Raw genomic sequence first — 13219 nt, 5'->3', positions numbered from 1 at the left:
AGGCGGGGGCGCGCGCGTGCCCGGTGGGGGCCGCACGCACGTTCGGCCCCGCCACGCGGGGCGCTGCGGTGCGTCCTCCGCGAAGCCTTCCCGGCTCGGGAGCTGAGCCAGTCCTCTTGAGACCCCCAGCCCTTAACTGGAATGTCTGCGTCCCTTTCCCTCAGGCTCGTGGTGGGAGAGTCTGCAGTTTGTTCGCCTGCCCATCCCAGCGTCCGACCAGAAACAGCAGGCACACAGGGGGCGCCTGCTGAGTGTGTGAACCCCCACGGTAGAGCAGGGCACTCTGCGAGAGAAAAACGCTAACAGCAGCGGTCACTCTGTCTCACACCTTCCCAGGATGGGCGCTCTCATGCACTCCTGGTTCCATCTGCGCCCAGGATAAATGCAGCGGTGCTGGTCTGCATTTCGGAGAGGAGAAAACCAAAAAGGATGGACCATGGAATGAGCTGAGAGAGTCCCCCTCCCCACCTCCTCAGCCACCACCGAACTTCCTCTTCCCGACTGCCCTCGTGGGTGGGGCCCTCAGAGACCGGGGACCAGCAGGAGACCAACAGAGGCCTTAGCAACGCCCCAAGTCTCTGTTGCAGCAACAGGCCAGTAGGCAAGACTTCCTTTTGCTTATGGAGCATGCGGCAGCCCCAGGCCCCAGGCCGGAGCCCCCACCCTGGGCCACTGAGAATGTGAGTCCTTCCAGGACACTCCTGCTTCTGTCATGGGGTCAGGGTGCCTCCCCATCACCTCAAAGGCCAGGAAGGGTGCCGGTAGCCATGTCCTGGATTTGATCCTGGCCATGGGAGAAACTGCCTAGTTCACTCAGGCTGTGTGTGTGTGTGTGTGTGTGTGTGTGTGTGTGTGTGTGTGTGTGTGTGTAGGGGATATTAGGGAGGAAGAGTGCATGGCTGGTGGCTCCATGGGAGTGGAGGCCACAGCCCAGGCCTGAGACCCACCTGGGGGGTGCGGGTGGGCGGTTCCTCCCCAGGTTCTGCGGCAGGCCGAGGACTGGACAACCAGCCTCAAGACAGAGCTTCCCTCAGATCTACAACTGAGTGAGGAGCAGCGGCTGCAGGTTGGTGTGGGGCCCTGGGGTGCTAGCAAGGAGGGGTCCCACAGACCCCACCTCTTACTCTGGCCACCCACAGATCTCCAAGGAGTTGGTTGACCTGCAGATCACAACGCATCACTTGCAGGAGCAACACGAGGCTGAACTCTTCGAGCTGAAGAGTGAGGTGGGTGCTGATGTGTGCCCACATGTGCCCTGAACACACAGGAGGAGGGGGCATACCAAGGACCAGTGCTGGGAGGGGTCCAGGGGCACCCCATGTGATTGTACACACTCAGGGAGTGCCTGTGTCTCCACCTCTCCCGCGTGTGCTGTGGTGCCCTGCATGGGTCCAGATGATGTTGACCTGCCCCGGGTGTCCGGGCAGGCAGGCGCACCTGCTCACCCTGGCCACCCTGCAGGTCCTGCGGCTGGAGAGCCGGGTGCTGGAGCTGGAGCTGCATGGAGATTGTGCAGCCCCGGCAGAGGCTGACCTGGGGCGCCGACAGAAGCTGGCACAGGGGCTTGGGCACAAGGCCCAGGAGCAGGTACACTCCATCCACCACAGACCCCAGGTCACCCTAAGTGCATGGAGGGCCTGCCTGGGTGGATTGGGCGGCGGGGAGCCAAACAGGGGTGCACAGGGGCGCAGTGAGGTTGGGACCGGCTCTCCTGTACAGGCACAGCCTGAGGACTTTTTGACCCCTAAGACCGAACAACAGAAGCTGGGGAACAGTGTGAGTGTGCAGCTCCCTAGCCTGGGAATTAGTGCAGATCTGTCCCAGCCCAGGGTGCGGCTGGGCAAGGCCAGGGGCCCAGAGCTTGGGGTCTCATTCAGCCAGCCCTTGTGTACCCGGCAGCTCCAGGGGGAATGGCAGCGAGTGCTGGAGCAGCACAGGGCCCAGAAGCAGGCACTGGAGACCCGCGTGTGAGTGGCTGCCTCACCCGGGATGGGGAGGATCCGGGAGGGCACCTGGCGCAGATCGGCTGTTCCCAAGAGGCAGAGGGAGGCCCCGCCCTGAGCCCAGCTGAGCCTGACGCCCACATCTGCAGGGCAGATCTGGGTCGGCGGCTGCAGGGAGCCCGAGAGGAGGCCAGGATGGCTGGGCAGCGACTGGCCACACAAGCCATGGTGAGGCCCAGCCCTATCCCCTGACATCTGGTAGATGGGCGTCCTCCAACGTCAGCAAAGGGCCACCTCGTGGAGCGTAGGTTCAAGGCTGCCTCCACCCGCAGGTATTGTCTGCCTGCCAGGGCCAGCTCCGCCAGGCTGAGGCGGAGAACGCCCAGCTGCAGCTGCAGCTCAAGAAGCTGAACCAAGAGTATGCCATCCAGCTGCAGCGATGTGCCCAAGCCGTGACCGTGAGCACCACCTGGGGGTGGCCCTGTGCTGGGTGGGAGGCTTCGGGTCCCGCGGAGCCCAAGCCTGGCCCGAGTGCGCTGGGCTGCTTCCGGGAGACCCCGTGGGCCCGGCCTGCCGCACGGCCTAATCTGCTCCACAGAGGGAACCGTGGGAGGAAGTGTGGGCCCAACCAGGCCCCGCCCTTGTCAGCCCTGGCCCCACCCCCACCCCCAGCCCCGCCCAATCTCCTCCAGGAGTCTGCAAAGCGCACCGGCCAGGTGCCGGAAGCCGCAGCCCTTAGGACGTTCCTGGAGACCACTCTGGAGGACATCCGGGCAGCACACCGCAGCCGTGAACAGCAGTTGGCCCGGGCTGCTCGCGCCTACCGCAAGCGCCTGGCAGATCTGAGCCGTAGACATGAGGAGCTGCTGGCCAACCACAGGTGGGCCCGTCCCTGAGACGGGCATCTGGGGGTGGGGTGGCCCTGTATGACCCGACATGTGGCTTAGTGTGCAGCAGGTGCCGGCAGAGCCCAGTGGGGCACCCTGGACCCCCAAGGCTACCTTTGATGCAGCCACCTCAGACCTGGAGCCACTGCCTCTGCACCTGGTCACCAAACTCAGTCACCTACCAGAGAACCAGGCCAGGCTGGAGACGAAGTTTTGGAAGCTCCAGGCCCAGGTGGGCTCTCCCTGCTGCCCTACACTGGCCTTGGAGCTCAGAGCCCCAGAAGAAACCCCAGCCCCATGACAGGCTCAGCAAAGGTCCAACCCTTGAGTAGCCTGCCTTACTGAGCTGACAGAGAATTCCTACCACACAGCCTTTCCAGTCCAATGGGCTCATGACGCTGCTCTTGTTCCTACAGAAGGGACCCAGTGGAGCCTCCCAGGGGAGCACATCAGAGCCACAGTGAGTACCCTGGGGTGGGTGTTGGGGAGATCTGCGGGGAGAGCATTCATTTATTCCCCCAACTCTTAAACTGCGGGGTGGGAGAACAGGGAGGCCCATCTGTGTCCTTGGGTCTCGGTCTATATGAGGGGCATCAACAATCACAGAAAGCCAAGTGCCTGGGGTGAAGGGGGTACCTGACAGGAGAGGGGCTAACCGTGACTAGAAGGATCAGGGAGGGGAGCCTGGGTGGCTCAGTCGGTTAAGTGTCCGACTTCGGCTCAGGTCATGATCTCACGGTCCGTGAGTTCGAGCCCCGCGTCAGGCTCTGTGCTGACCGCTCAGAGCCTGGAGCCTGTTTCAGATTCTGTGTCTCCCTCTCTCTTTGCCCCTCCCCTGTTCATGCTCTGTCTCTCTCTCAAAAATAAATAAACGTTAAAAAAAATTAAAAAAAAAATAGAAGTATCAGGGACAGACCCTGAGGAAGGGACATTTCAGCAAGACCCAGAGGACGGAAGGATGAAGAGGTGTGGTGGGATGGCCAGCAGAGGCCCTGGCCCCAGGACGGGATAGGGGCGGGCCGCCTGGTGACTTTCACAGCCCTTGCCTCTAGATCGTGTGTCTGACTACAGTGGGCAGGGACTGTGTCAGCGCAACTCCAAGTTTCGAGAAGCAAACCCCTAGAATGGGGGAAGTCCTCCATCAACATCCATACAGCACTGGGGTCACTATGTTACCTCGTGACTTAGTCCTCTCTGAGTCCCTGTACAGGGAGGGCTGTCCTCCTGTACAGATGGCTCAAAGGCCCAAGCGGGGCCCAAAGTGGACAGGTGGGTCCATGCAGTCCTGCACTGGCTCCCAGCAGGCAAGTCAGGAATCTAGGTGCCCCAATTTGAGCATGATCATTGGTCAACACCTGGCCTGATGCTGGCCCTCATACATGCCCCTCCCTCTCTCTTCCCAGGGGCCAGGAACCTGCCTCCTGGGCCCAGATCCACCAGAAGCTCCGGGACTTCTCCCGTGGCACCCAGGTAGTGGGCAAGGCCTGGCTGGGGACCCCTCCTCACACTCTGTCCTGCCTCAGAGCTTCTGCCCTCCCCATGCCAGGCAGAGCTGGAATGTGAGCGGGCAAAGCTACTAGTCCGGGCCACGATGGCTGAGGAGCAACTTTCTGAGCTACAGGACTATGTGGACCAGCACTTAGGCAGGTGGGCTGGGAGTGAACTGAGGGCCTCAGCTCCAGGCAAGAGAGTCAGGGCTTGTGCACAGCCAGGCAGGTGACTAAGCCTGACTCCTTCGAGCAGGTACAAACAAGAGATCCTGAGGCTGAGGAAGCTAATGGGTACAGAGGATGCCTGCAAAGTGGGGGCCACCCCTCCAGTCAAGCCCCAGCACTCCAAGACCCGCAGCCGCTAGCCAGCTGTCAAATGCACTCAGCAGAACTCTTCGCAGCCGGCATGGAACCCTCCTCACAGCACCCCCTTGCGGGCAGGGGTCATGCCACCCAACCCTCCACCTAACAAGAGTCAGTACGTGTAGTCCAGAGTCTTTATTGTGTCCAAGTGGTCAGCCAACCTGAGAACGGGGGGCCCCAGGGACTGAGGCAGAACTGGGTTCTGGGGAAGCCTGACCGTTTGGCCCACCACTATGGACATCATAGGCCCAGACACGGTCCAGACCCTCCCCCATCACAGCCACAGGCTGCCAAGTGGGGAGGGGGAAGCGGCCCGACACCACTCGGGCCCCTGCGGGCAACTCTGCCCGCAGCTTGTCTTCCAGCAGGGGGAGCTGTGGGAGAGAGAGCAGGAGGGAGGACAGGGTGGGCAAGATCGAATACAACTGCCCCTGCCCAGCTCCTCCAGGCCCAACCCCTCCACTGAGGGTGGCCGGGGCCTCCCCTGGGGCTAGCAAACCCCAGACCTACCACGCTAGGGGCCAGGAACACAGACACGTTGTGGCAGTCCCTCAGGCTCACCTGCAAGAAGAGGTCACCCCAGCAGGGAGCGGGGCCCCAGCCGAGGAAGAGGTGTGGTGAGCTTGGGGTAACTGTGGCTTCCAAGTCCTGGCCCCAGCCCACGCGGGTGCAGGCAGGGGAACCTGGGGTTGTCAGCAGGGTGGCCAACCCAGAGCTGGAAGTGTGGAGACCAGGCGTGGGGGCCCCTGGGGGTCCGGGACTCCCTGGGTTACCTTCCAGAGGTCCTCACGCAGGTAGCAAACACTGCCGGCACAGCCTGCTCTCCACGCGTGCAGCCGGGCCAGCCCCACTAGCCACGGGTTCAGCTCGTAGCCCACAGCCGGGCGGAGACCGCACTTATGAGCAGCCAGCACCTGTGGGCACACGCAACTGTGGGTCCAGAAGGTGGGGAGGTGCGCTGGCGAGAGGGGGAGACAAGGACACCCCCCCGCATCCCACTCCTTACAATCCTGCCGTCGCCAGAGCCCAGGTCCACCGTCTTTCCAGGACGGCCTCGCAATAGCGACAACACGTGCTCCACCTGCCGCTCACTTGCACCGACATAGGGCACCTGGGCAAGGAGGCAAGCGGGGCTGGGTCCCCAAACCTGATCCCACGTTGGGGGGGCGGGTGAGACGCGCAGAGCTTGCCTCCTGACCTTTCAAGGTCCCCACCCGCGGCCCGCCAGGGAGAGGCAGCGCCTCCCACTCACTGCGGGTTCGGCTCCGCCCCCGGGCCCCGCCCCCAGCCATGGCCCCGCCCCGCACCTGCAGCCGCAGCGGCACGCGGCGGAAGCCAGGCTGCAGCAGCAGCGCCCACGCGATGTAGGCGGCCAGGCCTGAGCCCGCCGCCGCCTGCAGCAGCTCCAGCGCGCCCAGCCGCCGCTCGCGCAGCTCCGACAGCGCCTCGCCCGGGTCGTCCTGCTCCATGGCGGCGGGACGCGCGCCCCAGGGTCGCCCCGCCCGAAGGCCCCTCCCGGGCTCGGGTCGGACACCCTCACACGCGAGCCGGAAGCCGGAGGGGGCCCTCCTCCCCGCCCCTACCGGAAGTGGCGGGGCGCCGGAAGTGCGGGGGGAGCGCCGGAAGCGGCCTTCCACTCGCTTTCCGCCGCGGCCCGGCGCCCTTCCCGCGCGTTCCGGGTCCTACTGGGACGTCTGCGGCCGCCAGCCGCACCGGCCCAGCCGGCGCACGCAGGGGACCCCTGGGAAGGGCAAGGCAGGCGTGGCCGGGGCCGGAGCCGGGGGCGGGGGGCGGCCGTGGAGCTTGGCGGGAAGGGAGCACCGGGGTGTGGGGCGGCCCGAGCCGCAAGGCTGTCTCAGAGAGACTGGTGGAGGTCCCCGCCCACCGCGACACCCGAAGGCCAGCCAAGCCCGGGGGCGGGCTCAGGGAGGACACCCTCCCGGGCCCGTCCCACAGCTGAAGGCAATTAGCCCGAGTGGCCAGGACGGGGAGGGTGCGGCGGAAGTTGGGAGCTCAGCTGAGAGGTAGGGTTGACCAGGAGATCTAGCTGACCCGAGAAGGCACATGTTGGCTGTGAGTGTGGTCGGACGGGGGCCGGATATGAGGGGTCGAGCGACTGGCAGCCGGCCCAGCCACGGGAGTGGAAGAAAGAGCCCCAAGAGCTAGGCGGACCACCTTCCTTCTCCAAAAACGCAAAAAAAAAAAAAAAAAAAAAAAAAAAAAGAGTTCCCGGAGGTGACCTGGCAAAGCCTGGGGGTGGGAGAAACAAATAGGGGGACAGAGCCCTGGGTCAGGTGGCAGAGCCAGAACCTCCTCATCCCACCTTGAGGCTGGGTGAGATGTCTCGTGAATGTTAGGGGCTTTCATGTACACAGGTCATGGCCTGGCTCCTTGGACATCCGCGGCCCTGGTCAGGAGCCTCAGCATCAGACAATATAAACATGCCCAAGACCCCTGCCCACACCTTCAGGTACACATCGCCTCACATGCCTGCCTGTACTTGTCCCCAACTGGCCCCAGTCCTGAAAGACAGGCGCCTGTGGGTGGCAGGAAACTCCAGTGCCATGCTCCCAAGAAATGAGCACTGGGGAGGAGGGTCGGCCCCATGTGGCTCATAGGATCCTGTCTCCTGTGGGACTGTCACTGGGCCCTCCCCAGAAAGAAAGTTTGTGCACTGGGCTCTAGGCAGTTGGGGGGGGGGGGTGCTTACACAGTACCCCACCCTTGTGTGTTTTGTTCCTTGTTTTATTCCTAGGGCAGCACCTGGCACCTAGAAGGCACTCAATGAAAGCTGTTGACTGAATGAATGCACGTAACCAGACTCCTCTGTGCACACACCCCACAACTCTCATGTTTACTCAGGTGCTCTGCTCCTCAGCACTTGGGCACGTACCTGTGTGAGTGCACATGCCCAGAGGTGCCCCACAGGCCAGCTCCCTTAGCCCACAGCCCCCACATACATGCTCACCCACAACGTTTCCCCTTGCCCCCGCCCCCCAGGGCAGGCATGAAGCCCCTGGCCCAAGACTTCGGGGCATGACCTGGAGCACCCCAGGCCTCCTGTAGCCCTGTTAGCCACACCCACTTCTGCCCTTTCTGCACCTTATGAAAAGAATACTAGTTGCAAAGTTAGCACTTTGCGGAGAGGGTGTGCGTGGGAGGCTCAGGCACTTCCTGGGACAGGTGCGTAGAGACCAGTGTCCAACCAAGGGCTCAGCCCAGAGCAGCCGCCCTACGTTTTTGTGGGCAGGTGGTCTGGGAGGCAGTCCACAGTGACCCCTGGGTGTGGCCAGGGGCCTCCTTCCCATGAAAGGCTGTGGCGAACTGACCACAGAATCAGGACAGATACCAAGGGTAAGGATAGCCTTGGAGAGGAAGCCGTCCTTGGGGCCTGGACAAAGCAGAAACCTCCCAGCAGAGGAGGAGGATCAGGAGAGTACACCCATCTCTTCCTCCTCTGGTCTTTGCCGAGATGCTGTTCGGTGAGGGGAAGGGGGCAGACAGGGATACGACGCTCTGCAGTCCAGGGGAAAGGTCCAGGCTGGAGATCAAAACACAGGGTTATCAGCACATTGATGGTTTTTAAAGCCACGAGGCTGCTCCAGCTGTCCGATGAGGGAATATCAAGGGACAGGAGAGGTCTACTGCGTGACCCTGAGCACTCCATGGTTGAGAGTTTGGGGAGAAGGGAGCGGCAGTGAGCCTCAGGAGGGCAGGTGGCTGCAAACCCCTGGGAACCTGCCTCCCCTACCCACAACTGTCAGCCAAATCTGGAGGAAAGAGCCCTGTGTCTGGGCCCTGCACAGACCGGCCGGCCTCTCTTTTAGTCTCAGCTCCTGCCTGAAAGATGAGGCGGCCCCTGGCCTCCATGCCCACCGTCAGCTCCTTCCCCACTGCAGACTGGCAGATGAGGATGGGAAGCTGTTTCTGGGGCTCAGCCTGTGAGTCCAGGTGCCCCACCCCCACCCTGAGCTTCGGCTTCCTCGGGAACGCGTGGGGTTGGAGTGAGCAGAGTCAGCCAGTCCCGGTTCAGAAGCCCTGGCATGCACCCCCGCCCCAGGGGCATTCAGCCTCCGCACAGGGCTTTGTCCCAAACTGCCCTGGCCTTTTATGTGACTGAGGCTGAAGAGGAAGGCGGAGGCAGCAACAATGGGGCCGGGGGGGCTGGTGGCGGGAAATGGTCCTTAGAGACCCCATTGTATCACCCTGCCCTCCAGAAACGGTGCCCGACCCTGCAGAGGAGACCCCGCTCCCGTGAGGATGAGCCATGTCCGGATGCTACGCACGTCTCAGGGCCCTCAGGACAGAGGGGGCCATTCTTCCCCGAAGATCGGACGGGGCCAGGATGACTCTGCTGGGCTCCCAGCGGACCACAGAGGGATGTCTGGCATCCTGCCAGATTGCACCGCCTTCCCTCACAGGCTAGGAGTGCTGTCTTCCTGCCTGTCCCCCAGTAAAGGATCCCTCCCTCCTCAGATCTGGGGAGTTACAGCCCTTTTTCCGCTTGCATTCTCACTTACGGAAGAACCTGGCCTCGAAGGTAGGAGCAGCAGAGCTGAGGATCACGTGGAAGGAAGGGTCCCTGCTTCCCCCCAACCCAAGCAGCAGCTCGCCTTCAAGGCACGGGCACGGGCCACTCTCCCACTCACTAGCTGGGTGGCCTTAGACAAGGCACCACTGCCCAGAGCCTCAGTGTCCTACTCCGAAGCAGAAATCGGAGCAGTGGGGCTGGGGGGTGCTTAGATGGCCCAGGCTCAGGCATGGGACACTCCATCTACGCTGGCTAATGACATCAGTGTTCCTATTGGTTGTGGCTATCACCTCAGAAGCAGCTGGGACCCTGAGGAGGCTGTCCCTCCCCACCCACCCTCTCCCAGCCCCTCCCCAGTGCCCTGCTCCCGGCCGCTCAGTCCAGTGCCACCTCACAGGGGTGGAGGTGGTCGGCGTGGGCAGCCGCATAGGCACGGCTGAATTCCTGGAAGCGGGGTGCACAGCCCAGCCAGGCCTCACCAAAGCGGCTCCAGCCCATGAAGAGGAAGGCGCCGGGGCCAGGACGGACGCCGCAGCGCAGCGGGGTATGAATGGAGGCCTGGCCCCCGGACTCCCCCACCCGGAACAGCGGCAGCGTCTGTCGGAGGACACGGGCAGCTGCCACTGTGATAACAGATTCCTGCAGCTCTGTGTTGTGGGCAACCCCGCGGATGGTTCCGTTGATCACTGCGGGGAGACATGCTGCCAGTGACTTGCAGGGCAGGGCAGGGCAGGGCAGACCCCAGCCCCCACCCCCCTGCGGTGGGGACACTCACCAAAGTCGCTGGTGCACGCAGTCAGCAGGAGCTCGGCGTCGCTGCAGGGCCTACAGACACCTGGCATGAAGGGGGGGATCCCGACTGTAGGTCCTGCCCTCTCCTGGACCCCCCTAGGCCTCCTCCCAGCTAGAGGCAGGAGGGAGAGGGCAGGCCGCCAGACCCTCCCCTCACGGCCTGATGGCAACGGGGGACCTGAGGGAGCAGGCGGGCACACACATCTTGAAGACACGCTGTATTCGGGGTGACACTTGCACGCTCGTGCGGGCACAGACGTGGGCCTAGGGGCCGTGCCCAGCGCGCGGGCACAGGGACTCGCCGACCTGCAGGGGGTGTCTGGGGGCACACTCCCATACACCCATCTTACATATGCACACCAGCACGAGGGAACCCTGCGGCCCCCAGAGCTGCCTCCCGCCGCCCAAAGACACCAGCCCAACCTGGTGGGAGACAGGAGGGGCTTTGGAGTAGTTGGCCTGGGGCCAGGGTGCAGAACAGAAAAATCCCCTGTGGGGTCAGGCTTCAAGTTCTAAGAGAGTAAAGAGCTGGGCCTGGTGCCCTGCAGGGGGGGCAAGGCAGCGTCTCCATGGTGACCAGGCGCACACTGGACTTTTTGTTGTACTGGACTGGGGGAGGGGAGGGAGGTCACTGCCGGGCCAGGGAGCCCTGGACAGCTTTGGCTGGAGGCTTTGATTCTGTCCCGCCATCTTCCCCTCCCCCAACCCCTCAGGGACCAGGAGTCCCCGCGGCCTCCCCTTTCCCCCATTCTGCCCAGTGCTAGGTCTTTCCCTAGGCTGAATCGTGAGGGATTGCCCGCCCCCTTTCCAGACCCTCCGACCTGTCCTCGCTATCTGTGTGGCCTCTGACAACCCATTTCACTCTCATGCCTGTTGCTCTCCCCGTACAGTGGGGACGATGGGTCCACCCCCCACCCAGCTCATCACTCACCATCGGCACCAAGACCGTGGGCCTGTGGAGGCAGCTCTGGGTACCTGTCCTCGTGCGTTTCGAAGCGGAAGGAAGCCACGCGGCGGCTGATGTCTGGGTGCGGGGTGGCCTGCAGGAAGAGGGCCCGGCGCTCACGGGGACCCCAGCGCACGCACCGGCCCCCCGCCGGGCCCAAACCCTCGGCCAGCAGCAGCTCCAGGGCGCCGCCCGCCCGCTCCGCGAAGACTTGGGCGCCTGCGAAGGACCGCGCGGGCCGCAGGCAGGCGATGCCCGAGCGCGTGCCGGAGCCGGAGCCGGCCAGGGTCAGGCGCAGCGCCCCGGCCGGGTACAGCCACTGGATCACGCCCTCCGAGCAGGCCAGGGACAGCTGCCCCACGCTGCCCGGCTCCTGGGTCAGGCCGCTGGGGACAGGACGGGAGGCGCTGAGGCAGGCGGCCCGCGTCCCCACCCGGCACGGCCCGCTCGCCCTGCACCCTCCCCCGCAGCCAGCGGCAGCTGTGTCCACTTTGTTCTCCGGACCCCGGGGGCGCGGCCTTGGGGGGGTCGTACCTGCCGCTCCAGCTGCAGCCGTCCCCCGAGTAGCCGGCGTGGGCGGCGGTGGCCAGGAGGCCCCAGCAGAGCGCGCAAAGCAGAGCAGGGGGCGGCATGACGCGGGCGGGCGGGGCGGCGGCGGGAGCCCCCGGGTCGCCAGCCGGCCCCGCGCACCCCTCCGCCCGCGCCGCACGGCAGCGGGGCAGTCCCGCGGGGTCCCGGGCGGCCGGGAGGCGGCGGGCCGGGCGCAGCCAATCGCGGCGCGGCCCAGGAACTTTCCACCAATCGCAGCGGCGCTCGGGGGAGGCGCGGAGGGCCGAGCTCGGGCCTCTGTGCGCCGTGTGTCCCCAGCTCGGGACCCCCGACCCCGGCCTCGCCGTGTGCGCCCATGTCCTGGAGCCCCGGGCCGGGATAGGGGTGGGAAAGGCGCCCACTGGAGCCTCGGGGCGGGGGCGGGTGGTGGGGTGCTGTGGGGCGGGGGGCAGGGGAGGAGGAAGGGCGGCTCATCTCGGTGACCCTTTCCAAGAGTGGGCCCTGGGCTTCCAGCTCCCATCGTGCCCCGACCTGGCCCTGCTGATTCGTCCCAAGAGGTGCCCACAGAACCCCCAAGGATGAGGGGCCCGATGCTAGGCGTGTGGGCACCACGGAAAACCAGGAGCCAAAGGACAGCCCTGAGCCCCAGAATCAGGAGGTCCAGACAAACTGAAATGGGGCTAAAACCAAACACCCCAGGGTGCGTGTGGAGGCTGTGTGTGGGGAGGGGGGGAGCCCAGAGATTTTCTGGGAGCAAGGACTTCCTCTGCGTAGAGGGGATGGGGAACAGATGGCCAGGTAGGGCCCGGAGAGGATTGCAGGTGTGGGGGGAGGGGGGAAGCAGACTGCCCTGGCAAAGGCCCAGAGCTGGGTGAAACCCCTGAGTCAGATCACAGAGGCTCTAGGCACAAAGCCAGGAGTCCAACCGCGTACTCCAACCCTTGGGGTCACTGAGAGCTTTTAACCAGGGTCTGCAGGTAACGATATAGACTCTCTGCCATCTGTGGATGTGAGCCCTCCACACCACTGCCCCCCACTCAGCCCTCCAGCTACTCCTGAGCCTGAAGGGCATGGCTGGCACATGGGGGAGGTGGTCCCAAGGGGAAAGGGGACACACCCCAGGGCACAACAGGCCCCTGGCTCCAGGCAAGGTGGAGTGAAAACCAACTATCGCAACAGCCAAGAGGCAGAAGGAACCTGAGTGTTTACAGACACAGGAAAGGATAAACAAAATGTCCACCCAACAGTGGACTGTGATTCCACCTTAAAAAGGAAGGAGGGGCACCTGGGTGGCTCAGTCGGTTTAGCGCCAACTTGGGCTCAGGTCATGGTCTCATAGTTCATGAGTTCCAGCCTCAGGCTCTAGGCTGACAGCTCAGAGCCTGGAGCCTGCTTCACATTCTGTGTCTCCCTCTCTCTCTGCCCCTTCCCTGCTCATGCTGTGTCTCTCTCTGTCTCAAAAATAAATAAACATTAAAAAAAAAAATCTTTAAAAATGGTCAAGGGAGCAAATTTTACTCAGTTAAAAAGGAAAGACATAGACAGGGCCCGTGCTGGGAACATAGAAGGTAAAAGAGGTTCCAGTAGGAGGAGGGGAGAGGGCACCCCGGACAACACCACAGCTGCTGCGGTCCAGGCGCCCGCGTCCACCTCCCACCTTCTGACCAGTCTCTAGGGCCCGTGTCCAACCGCGGTCTCTGAGGCACGTAGTGGGCTCC

The 13219-nt window shown here is 63.8% G+C and overlaps 3 protein-coding genes across 21 annotated transcripts; 1 reads left to right on the top strand and 2 right to left on the bottom strand.

Moving 5' to 3' along the window:
* Nucleotides 1-69: 69 nt before the first annotated feature.
* CCDC78 (coiled-coil domain containing 78) lies at nucleotides 70-4807 on the top strand. Of its 18 annotated transcripts, XM_030300927.1 has the most exons (14): nucleotides 75-680; nucleotides 980-1066; nucleotides 1140-1226; nucleotides 1462-1587; nucleotides 1720-1776; nucleotides 1900-1967; nucleotides 2093-2171; nucleotides 2276-2401; nucleotides 2636-2823; nucleotides 2891-3062; nucleotides 3202-3290; nucleotides 4234-4300; nucleotides 4377-4477; nucleotides 4574-4773. In XM_030300927.1, the coding sequence occupies exons 1-14, from the start codon at nucleotides 621-623 to the stop codon at nucleotides 4683-4685; spliced, it is 1419 nt and encodes a 472-aa protein (XP_030156787.1). In that variant the 5' UTR covers nucleotides 75-620; the 3' UTR covers nucleotides 4686-4773. The 18 variants fall into 18 exon arrangements, 15 of the variants coding, with proteins under 15 accessions (XP_030156783.1, XP_030156784.1, XP_030156775.1 ...); XR_003965602.1 differs by having other exon boundaries at nucleotides 71-680; nucleotides 2276-2823; nucleotides 4381-4477; nucleotides 4574-4662; XR_003965603.1 differs by having other exon boundaries at nucleotides 71-680; nucleotides 2276-2823; nucleotides 4381-4473; nucleotides 4574-4658.
* ANTKMT (adenine nucleotide translocase lysine methyltransferase) lies at nucleotides 4804-6244 on the bottom strand. Of its 2 annotated transcripts, XM_030300932.1 has the most exons (5): nucleotides 5991-6244; nucleotides 5690-5794; nucleotides 5457-5597; nucleotides 5194-5244; nucleotides 4804-5057 (listed from the first exon to the last, which is right to left on the bottom strand). In XM_030300932.1, the coding sequence occupies exons 1-5, from the start codon at nucleotides 6150-6152 to the stop codon at nucleotides 4836-4838; spliced, it is 681 nt and encodes a 226-aa protein (XP_030156792.1). In that variant the 5' UTR covers nucleotides 6153-6244; the 3' UTR covers nucleotides 4804-4835. The 2 variants fall into 2 exon arrangements, with proteins under 2 accessions (XP_030156792.1, XP_030156793.1); XM_030300933.1 differs by lacking the exon at nucleotides 5194-5244.
* A 3345-nt stretch (nucleotides 6245-9589) lies between these two features.
* Nucleotides 9590-11584, bottom strand: METRN (meteorin, glial cell differentiation regulator). Its single transcript, XM_030300934.1, has 4 exons — nucleotides 11487-11584; nucleotides 10938-11338; nucleotides 9990-10049; nucleotides 9590-9900 (listed from the first exon to the last, which is right to left on the bottom strand). The coding sequence occupies exons 1-4, from the start codon at nucleotides 11582-11584 to the stop codon at nucleotides 9590-9592; spliced, it is 870 nt and encodes a 289-aa protein (XP_030156794.1).
* Between the last annotated feature and the right edge of the window lie 1635 nt (nucleotides 11585-13219).

Source organism: Lynx canadensis, chromosome E3, assembly GCF_007474595.2.
Source record: "Lynx canadensis isolate LIC74 chromosome E3, mLynCan4.pri.v2, whole genome shotgun sequence".
In the NCBI taxonomy this organism is placed as follows: Eukaryota; Metazoa; Chordata; class Mammalia; order Carnivora; family Felidae; genus Lynx; species Lynx canadensis.
Note: the sequence above shows the minus strand (reverse complement) of the source record. Positions and strands in the feature narration are given on the sequence as shown.

What these genes read in the sequence shown, in the direction of transcription:
- CCDC78 (XM_030300911.1), top strand. Translation starts at nt 621, where the DNA reads ATGGAGCATGCGGCAGCCCCAGGCCCCAGGCCGGAGCCCCCACCCTGG. An exon ending in TCTTCGAGCTGAAGAGTGAG is followed by an intron (nt 1,227 to 1,461) that starts GTGGGTGCTGAT and finishes GCCACCCTGCAG; the next exon opens with GTCCTGCGGCTGGAGAGCCG. An exon ending in GGCACAAGGCCCAGGAGCAG is followed by an intron (nt 1,588 to 1,719) that starts GTACACTCCATC and finishes TCTCCTGTACAG; the next exon opens with GCACAGCCTGAGGACTTTTT.
- ANTKMT (XM_030300932.1), bottom strand. Translation starts at nt 6,152, where the DNA reads ATGGAGCAGGACGACCCGGGCGAGGCGCTGTCGGAGCTGCGCGAGCGG. An exon ending in TGCGTGAGGACCTCTGGAAG is followed by an intron (nt 5,245 to 5,456) that starts GTAACCCAGGGA and finishes CTCTTCTTGCAG; the next exon opens with GTGAGCCTGAGGGACTGCCA. An exon ending in TGTTCCTGGCCCCTAGCGTG is followed by an intron (nt 5,058 to 5,193) that starts GTAGGTCTGGGG and finishes TCTCTCCCACAG; the next exon opens with CTCCCCCTGCTGGAAGACAA.
- METRN (XM_030300934.1), bottom strand. Translation starts at nt 11,584, where the DNA reads ATGCCGCCCCCTGCTCTGCTTTGCGCGCTCTGCTGGGGCCTCCTGGCC. An exon ending in GGCTGCAGCTGGAGCGGCAG is followed by an intron (nt 11,339 to 11,486) that starts GTACGACCCCCC and finishes TCCTGTCCCCAG; the next exon opens with CGGCCTGACCCAGGAGCCGG. An exon ending in TGCGTGCACCAGCGACTTTG is followed by an intron (nt 9,901 to 9,989) that starts GTGAGTGTCCCC and finishes GTCTCCCCGCAG; the next exon opens with TGATCAACGGAACCATCCGC.